The sequence below is a fragment of the Cynocephalus volans genome, chromosome X (assembly GCF_027409185.1).
Source record: "Cynocephalus volans isolate mCynVol1 chromosome X, mCynVol1.pri, whole genome shotgun sequence".
NCBI classification, from domain to species: Eukaryota; Metazoa; Chordata; class Mammalia; order Dermoptera; family Cynocephalidae; genus Cynocephalus; species Cynocephalus volans.
In genome coordinates, this window is record NC_084478.1 from 29,460,795 (window position 1) to 29,470,166 (window position 9,372).

The 9,372-nt window shown below is 41.6% G+C and overlaps 1 protein-coding gene across 1 annotated transcript; it reads right to left on the reverse strand.

The window, feature by feature from the left end:
• Nucleotides 1-278: 278 nt before the first annotated feature.
• LOC134367836 (probable ATP-dependent RNA helicase DDX53) lies at nucleotides 279-2,117 on the reverse strand (the record flags this gene model as incomplete). Its single annotated transcript, XM_063084525.1, has 1 exon — nucleotides 279-2,117. A coding segment is annotated over exon 1 (1,839 nt), but the record flags the coding sequence as incomplete, so codon positions are not given.
• Between the last annotated feature and the right edge of the window lie 7,255 nt (nucleotides 2,118-9,372).

Below are 9,372 nucleotides of genomic sequence, written 5' to 3' on the forward strand. Positions count from 1 at the left end.
TTTACCAATACATAGCATTCAATTTTTCCCCACAAAGTATCTCATGCTCTCATTTTAAAAACATTTTTTTATTAAAGAACATACACAGTATTGAAAGCTTAGAGTTATTTAAGAATCAGTTATGTCTTCAAACTGCCAGTATGTTTCCAATAACTTTCTTATGTATCTTGAATACTGTGTATGTTCAACATGCCTTAAATCTTCCCGTAGCTGGTACAACTTTTCAATGTAAACATAATTCTTCTTGGGTTTTCCTCAAGATTTTCCTGGTCTTTTTTCTGTGTCCCCTTTTTTTGTTTATGGAAGTTGTATCGCTTGGCCATCGCTACAAGATCTTCTGGGACACTCTGATTTGCTCTTTTCAGAATTTGAATCAATTCATTGGCAATCTTTGAATTATCTTGAGTGATAAGGGAAATTGACGTTCCAGTCTTTCCTGCTCGTCCAGTACGTCCTACTCTGTGGATATATTCTTCAATGTTTTGTGGGAAATCATAATTATATACGTGTGTGATATCGTTAACATCAAGTCCTCGGGATACTAAATCAGTTGTAATCAATATCTTCACTTTTCCACTTTTAAAGTCTTCTAATGCTTCCTCTCGATCACATAGCTCTCTGTCACCATGTAGTGATTGCACAGGGAGGCCTTGGATACCAAAATCACTTGATAAGTCATCAACAGCAAGTTTTCGGTTGACAAACACTATGACTTTGTCTTTTGGTGACATATTCTCTAGGAATTCTTGGATAAGAGCTCGTTTTTCTGCTTCTGTGGTAACGATTATATTTTGCTTCACTGTGTTTACAGCAACTAGATCCAGAGTGCCAACATAAACAATCATAGGCTCTTTCAAATAAGACTGTGCAAGTCTACGGACAGAATCTGGCCAAGTTGCACTTGTCATAACAGTCTGCCGATCTGGGCGCACATCTAACAAAATTTTCTTAATCTGGTGCTCAAGCCCCAGATGTAGCATTTTATCTGCCTCATCTAAGACCAAGTAGGTTATGCTTCGTAGGTCAACAAACTTATTCATTTGCAGGTCATTCAGTCTTCCAGGAGTTGCAATAATGATATCTACACTTTTGGTAATGCCTTGAATTTGTCCTTCTCTATTTCTACCACCATGTATACAAATACTTTTCAGACCTTTATATGAATATTTAGAACATTCAGCTTCCACCTGAAGAGCTAATTCTCTGGTGGGAGTGAGGACTAGCATGCCAGGTCCATTCCTTTGTTCTCTAGATATCGGTTGACCATCAAGATGAATAAACCCAGGCATTAAGTAGGACAATGTTTTGCCTGTGCCAGTTTGGGCAACTCCTATAAGATCTACTCCTTTTAAGGCAATGGGCCATGCCTGTGCCTGAATTGGTGTTGGTTTTTGAAAACCCGCCCTTGTTATGCTTTTCATAAGTTCTGTGTACGGACGGAAAGCGTCCTCAAATTCACAAGCTGGATTAGGGATGGGACGCTTCTCACCATCTTTCAAGTCATCACACATTACGTTGTAATTTTCTTTCCTCCACTTGTCTACCTGTTCTTTAGACATGGAGCTTGTAGCTTTGGATTCTGTGTAAAAGTCTTTCTTAATTGGTGGTAAATCTGCCCACTTTCTTTTTTCCCACGCCACGGCTTCTGCCTTAATACGATCCAAATCCATCAATGGCGGAGCTTCTCTGACAACGTTAACTGTGCTTACGTCTCTCCCAACAGGAGGTTGGGACGCAGCATTATCCACATCCGATTCTGAACGGTACCTTTCTTGTCTTTTAATAAGAGTATCTATAGCTGCCTTGGCCTTTGCTTTCATATCTTTGCTGCCAAAAATTTTCACTACTGCTTCGCAGTCCCCCTTTTTTATCTGTATTTTAGTGTTTGTCGAACGCTGTAGGTCTTTTATTTTTGACCCACCACGACCAATGACTGAGCCAACCAGGTGGTTCTCCAGTCTAAAGCAGAGTGGTGGTTCATGGGAGCCTGCGGCTCTAGGCCCCAAACCGCCTGAGGGGCCATTCCAACTGCTGCCTCTGCCACCTCTGTCATCGCAGCTGGCCCCAGGAGCTCCTGGACTACGCTCTGCCCTCTTCCAGTCCGGGACCCGGGACATTGTAGGGTAGAGGTAGTGTCGGTGCCAGCTTCTGGCCTACATACGGTCAGGAGATGCGAGAAGGTCTGGTCTGCCGCCTCCCACTCTGCAGGCTTTGAAGCGGCTGTTACCTAAGCAACCAGTGTTTGAGGCTGCAGAGGGGAGGGGCGTTGAATGCCTGACCAATCACGGGGCCGGGACTAGTGTGATGTAAGCAGGTGGCTGTGACGTACATTTAAAGAGGCACTCCCTCTCAGGGGCTGACCCTGCCAGCAATTACAGGACCCTGAGAGAGCGCCTTCCTAACTTTTGTGACCTGAGTGTCCAGCTCACTCTCACTCTCGTCATGATAGTTCTGGCTCAGCTTGGGGGCAACCTTGAAGCAGGCCTTAAATTTGTACACATTGAACTTTTTATAGGCCCATTATTTCCATAGGAGAAAAAAATAGAGTTCTAAAAAATTAACTTATTTGTTTGTATACTTGTGTGTTTATGTGTTTATTTGTTTTGGTAAATTTCTTTTGGAGTATCAACAATACTTGGTCTAGAGGAATTCATCACTCCCCTGCCCTCTAGTGTAAATTAAATTATACCATCAATGGTCTCTCAGGTACATACTCAGGGATGGCATTTTGCCTCTGATTCTTCAGCTAAACCCCAGCACTTGTCCAGGCAGTTTCCAGATATTATCACAGGGATGATGGTTAGAAGAGAGGCAGAGTGCGGCCTGAGGGACCTTTGGGGGTGTTTTCAGCGGTTTGTCATTCTTCTCGGTGCCTCTTAATTTTTTCCCTTTCCCTGTGGTTTCATATATTCTGAGATCTTAGCACTAGAAGGTTCTGTAGAAGTCATTTATCAGGTATAATGCAGAAGACAACCTGGCAGCAATCTGGACAGCTGGGCATCCAGCTTCTATTTGAACAATCCCAGAGGAAGGAAGCTCACTTCATTTCAAGGATGTTCATTCTTTTGTGAGGCTGTTTAATGGTCACAGAGATGATGTGCTTCCACTTGCTTCCTTAGATCCTTCTTCTGACTTCTGAAGTTACACAGAATAGATTTCATTCTCCTTGTATCCCTGTGTATGTAAGGACCACTGTCAAATCCCGTTAGGATGTTTGTTCATCAGGGTAACATTTGAGTTTCTTCAACATTTCTTGCTATGACATAGTTTCCCAGATCCACATCATCCTGTTCCCTCTGCTTTGGAAATGTCTCAATGAGGACCTTTTCTTATGCAGCACATAGATCTTAAAAAAAAAAAAAAAAAAAGATCTGCAGAAATGGCCTTACCATAAAAGTACTTTTAGGGCCTCTTCACCGAGCATGGCAGTTCTACTAAGTTGACCTAAGATCTCCTGAGACACAAAGCTGTTCGTAGTAACATAATGGGCACTTAAGTCCGTTCTTCTTCATCCTGAACTTACTCTGTTGATTTTTTGTTTTTAATTTGTTTAACTAAAAGTAAACTCTATGTTTATCCTTTTATATTCATCCCATTAAGTTTGGTCAATTGACGTAGCCTATTAAGTTTAATTTTAGTGATTATTTTCTCATCCATCATATTATCCCTAGTTTCAAATCTTCTGCCAATTTAATGTTCATGGCTTCTTTCTCTCTTCAGACAAAGATGCTGATTAAAATTTGAACATGGTCCAGTATAAGATAAGAGTCTGTAACACGTTGGGAAAAACTTTCTCTATGTCAGCACTTTTCTGGAAAGAAACTTTTTGAAGAAAGAAAAAAGGGTTCTGTCCAAATATGTTTGGAAAATGCAGCACCATACATTCCCTCTGATAAAGTTACCATGCTTAATAGATAGTCCCAAAGCTCTGATAATTACAAGCATTGAGATAATTAATTTCTTAACTGAAAGTTTCCCAAAGGAATTGGCCAATGGACCTCCTCATCAATTTTTAGAATAAACTTATTCTTTGGAATACTTTCAAATTTACAGAACAGTCACACAGATAGTATAGGGGGGTTCCCATATACCCCTCAACCTGTTTGTTTCTTCTAATCTTGTCATCTCACATTACCATGATCTATTTGTCAAATATAGGAAATCACTATTAGTGTGTTACTATTAACTAAACTAGTGAATTTATACCATCAGTTTTTCAATAATGCATTTATATTGAGATATAAACCCAGAACCATTCCTTGACTTGTGGACAGGGGCTTGTATTCCTTTGCTATAAGGTGACTAGCTTTTACTGTTGTTTTATGTGAGTGATATGGAAGAATAGAAGAAGCCTTGAAAGTGAAGTGAAGGAAGGTCATGTTATTGGGAGAGGGGTAGCTGTAAAATTTGAGTAGAGAGCAGTGCACTTTAAGGTGAAATCCATTGTGGTGAATTACTGGGATCATACAGAACTGATAGGAGACTTTTATGGGTATTGCAAGTACAGAGAGGGATTGTGCCTTCAGTGTCATTCATTACCACCTATGATGGACCTTATCAGTTGGAAAAATTGGTTGTTATCTAATTAAGGGCCACCAGTATAACATTCTTTTCTTCAAGTATCTCTACAGTAGTTTTGTCCCTTGTGTCTGAAATGTTCCCACTCAATATAAACCCCTGTGGCTTATCATGGTACTTTATTACCATGCTCTTGAAAAAACACAAAAGTGCGATGTTGTCAGATGCTTTCGAGTGAAGTAACTGGCTAAGAGGTTCTTGTTGGGCAGAGAGACAAAGAATGAAGGGACTGAGTTTCTGGTAAAGGTTAGGTAAAGTTTGTCTCAAGGTAAGAAGAAAGGTGATGTAAGGAATGACAAGAATGTGTTTAAGACAACCCAACGTTTTGTTTAGGGTGGTTCCTAGGACCTTATAGGCAACAGCAAGGTAGTAAAATACTGCAGGCAGTGAATTGGGCTAATTTTCAATAACTCTAATTTCCACAAACTCTCCTATAAATCAGTTAATTCTGCTGGCCTAAAATATTGTAGATGGGATTCCCTTAGAAATACTGTTTTATTTAATAAACCTTCTTTGATGACCTAAGAAAAACTTGACTTTTTTAATTCTAGTTGGTGTTGATAATTATACTAATTATAGCAGATTTTACATCCATACAGCACTTTACAATTTATAAATACCCTTTTCAGAAATAGTCTTCTTGGGATGATATGTGAGTGTACTTCAAAAAGTTGATAGGAAAATAGAATTAAAATATAAAAGATAATATGAATCTTTTCATGAACCTTTTGAAGACTCTTCATATATCGGGCCATTACTCTGTTCAGAAGATGTGATATATTATGGCAAAAACTACCATGATCATTGCACATACTGGTGTGTTTATTTTGTGCATAGAACCATACTCATACCATAGAGTTGAAAGAAGTTGCAGCGGTGTGGGATAGCAGTCAAGAACACTGGAGCCTAAATAACTGGGTTCAAATCTCACTTCCACCACTTATTTTCTGTGAGTCCTTGAGCAAGTTCCAAACTTATCATGCCTTAGTTTTGCTATCTGTAGAATAGCATGCTAATACCTATCCCATACACACATAGAGACACATATAAAGATACAGAAGTTGGTTCGTAGTAGGAACTCTCCCAGTGTCAATTATCCATGGTATAGGAATCAAAGGTGTTGAGAGACAACTACGGAGGTCACCAAATGCCTGTCCAAGGATTTCCCCAATAGAATTTCCTCTGGTCCACATCAAAATGAAAAACTAAGGATAATATTTTTTTTTTCACAAATATAAATTCATTCAATTTAAATTTTTTATTTTATTTTAACTTTATGGCCTTTTATTTTTTGTAAAATATCCTTTTAAAAATGGAATGAAGATAACAAGTGATTTTACAAGATTTTTCCTAGGGCAAGAAAGAGTGTAAAACTAGTGCCAGTGGCAAGTTTAGGCTTTGAAATGTTACTGGTATATGAAACCTAAGTACTTATAAGCATTGATCTAGAACATTAGTATGGTCTGAATGTTTGTGTCCCCCCAAATTTCATATGTTGAAACCCTAACCTCCAAGATGATGGTATGAGGAGGTGGGGCCTTTGGGAGGTGATTAGGTCATGAGGGCAGAGCCCTCATGAATGGGATTAGTGCCCTTATAAAAGAGGCTCAAGAGAGACACCTTGCCCTTTCTGCCATGTGAGGCTACAGTGAAAAGACTGCTGTGAACCAAGAAGCAGGCCCTCACCAAACACTGAGTCTGCTGGTGATTTGATCTTGGACTTCCCAGTCTCCAGAGCTGTGAGAAATACATTTCTACTGTTTATAAGCAACCTAGTCTGTGGTGTTTTCTTATAGCAGCTTGAACAGACTAAGACAATTAGCAAACACAAGTCAGGGTGCTATGAGTTGTTACTCATGGTTACAGGCTGGAGGGAGGTCTGGGTGGATGGAAACTTGAGGTAAAGGCCTATAAGGGAGTTAGGTCTGATCTGTCACTAGAGGAGGTATGAGATGAGAGATAGAAGGATGTTAAACTTTCAGGGGAAAGAAAACCCAATGTGGCCTTGGGGGAAAGTTCAGGGAAGCCTTCCTGCCTTCTCTCCTCCCACCCTCCCTCCAGCTTATGAGTAAGGACTTGCAGTATTTCTCTTTCTGTGCCTGTCTCATTTCACTTAACATTTTTCTTTAAGCTCATTCATGTTGCTGTGAATGGCAAAATTTCATTCTTTTTTATGGCTGAGTAGTATTCTATTGTGTATACCCCATTTTCCCATCCAGTCATCCGCTGATGGACATTTAGGTTGGTTCCATATCTTGTCTATTATAAATAGAGCTGCGATGAACAAGGGAGAGCAGGCATCCCTTTGACATGATGATTTCCATTCTTTTGGGTATACACTCAGTAGTGGCATTGCTGGATCATAGGATAGTTTTATCTGTAGCTGTTTGAGAAACCTCCATACTGTTTTCCATAGTGGCTGTACTAATTTACAGTTCCACCAGCACTGTAGGGGCATTCCGCTTTCTCCATATCCTAGCCGACATTTGGTATTCTCTGTCATTTTGATAATAGCCTGCCTAACTGGGGTGAAAGGATATCTCAATGTGATTTTGATTTACATTTCAGTGATGTTGAGCATTTTTTCATGTACCTGTTGGCCATTTGTATGTCTTCCTTTGAGAAATGCCTATTCAGCTCCTTTGCCCATATTTTAATTGGATTTTTTTGTTTGTTTGTTTTACTGTTAAGTTCTTGTATACTGTTGAGTTCCTTGTATATTCTGGATATTAATCCTTTGTCAGATGTATAATTTGGAAATATTTTCTCCCATTCTGTAGGTTGTGATTTCACTCTGTTGATTGTTTCCTTTGCTGTACAGGAGGAGTTTTTTAGTTTGATATAAACCCATTTGTTTATCTTTTCTTTGGTTGCTTGTACTTTTGAGATCTTTTTCACAAAGTCTTTGTCCAGACCTACATCCTCAAGTGTTTCCTCTCTGTCTTATTTTAGGAGTTTTATGGTTTCAGGTCTAATACTTAAGTCTTTAATCCATTTTGAGTTGATTTTGATATATGGTGAATATATGTATATATATGAGAATAAAATTAGAAATTACCAACAAACAAAACTTTGGAAACTATACAAACTTATAGAAATGAAACAACATGCTCTTGAATGACCAATGAGTCAAAGAAGAAATAAAGCAGGAAATCAAAACAAATTCTTGAAACAAATGAAAACACAAGCACAACTTACCCAAACCTATGGGAAACTGCAAAAGCAGTACTAAGAGGGAAGTTTATTGCAATAAGTGCTTGATTCAAAAGAATAGAAATAAACAACCTAACTTTAAATGTCAAAGACTAGAAAAACAAGAACAATCTAATCCCAAAAGCAGTAGACAGAAACAAGTAATTAAAATCAGAGAAGAACTAAATGAAATAGAGACCAAAAGAATGGTACAAAAAAATCAACGAAACAAAAGGTTGTGTTTTTTTGAAAAGAAACACAAAATAGACAAGTCATTGGCCAGACTAACTAAAAAAAGAAGAGAGGAGATCCAAATACCAAAAATCAGAAATGAAAAATGAGACATTATGACCAATACCACGGAAATACAGAGAAGAGTTAGAGATTTTTATAAACAAATATGTGCCAACAAATTTGAAAATCTGGAGGGAAGAAATAAACCCAGGGGGTTTCAAGATGGCGGCTGGCGTGGAGTAGCTGAGGTGGAAAAGGCGGCCACTGGGCCTCAGGCAGCCAGGAAACTTGTGGACCTTCCTCTTGCCATCTCTTAAGGGAGGACTGCAGCTGCTGGCCGGTCGTGGGGGCTGAACGCCACTTTGCCCCCGGCAGGAGAGGCTGCCTCATTTACAGGCAACAGCTTTGAAGTGTGGAGCAGGAAAAGAATTGTTTCTTAGCTGCAAAAGCGAGTCTCGAAACAGGGAACACGGCGCCAGGGCTGCTGTGGATGCAGACAGGACCCCGGAGGCCGGGGCCGCGCTGAAGGCGGCCAACTGCCCTATTCAGGATTCGAGGTTTCAGGCCGGCATTAAAGAAGATTCCTGGGAGCGCCCGAGCCGCGCCGCGACTGAACAGCCCAAGGCGGCAGCTGCCGAGAACACGGAAGACGGCAAACCAGAGACAGAGTGAGCGCTCGACCTGGCACAGCACTGTGAGTGATCCCTGGCACAGATCTGTTCGGGGGGTGGATGCCCACGCGGCTCCCGCCTGCATCACCAGGCCACTCACCACCCCGGTGCTGCCTCCATTTTCCCAGGTGCGGGCAGCTCCGCCCAGCTCGGCCATCACTGAGCCCTCCCACTTGCTTGGCCTGGCGCGGGGCTTACCGGAGCCTGCGGGCCCGCCTCCTCTCCCTCTCCCTCCGCGGTTCTCTGGCGGGGCTGGTGCCGTGGGGCGTCCCCGGCCAGTGTTGGGAGGGTAAGGAAGTACGGGCGGGCCGACTGTCACTCCACCACACCCTGGACTCCGGCGCCCGGTAAACTTCCTGTTACTGGGAGGCAGATACCATCTCTGCGGCCACCAGTTTGGAAAAATGCCTAATGAATTTCTGGTTGGGAATAGTGTGGTAGGAGAGTTCCCAGGTCCGCTTGAACCTGCCAGAGAGCAGGCTGCAGGCGGGCGCTAGACTCGGTTTATACCGGGGGGGATACAAAGGTGAACAAGACCCGAGAAAGATCTACACAATGCTACAAAGGCACCCAGAGAGACCGGTCGTCTGTGCCTAGCAGAAACCTGGTACACTTCCTGGGCGAGGCGGTGCCGAGCAGGGTCTTGAAGGCCCAGCTGACAGACGAGGGTTGCAGAAGACACGCCCCAGCCCAGCAC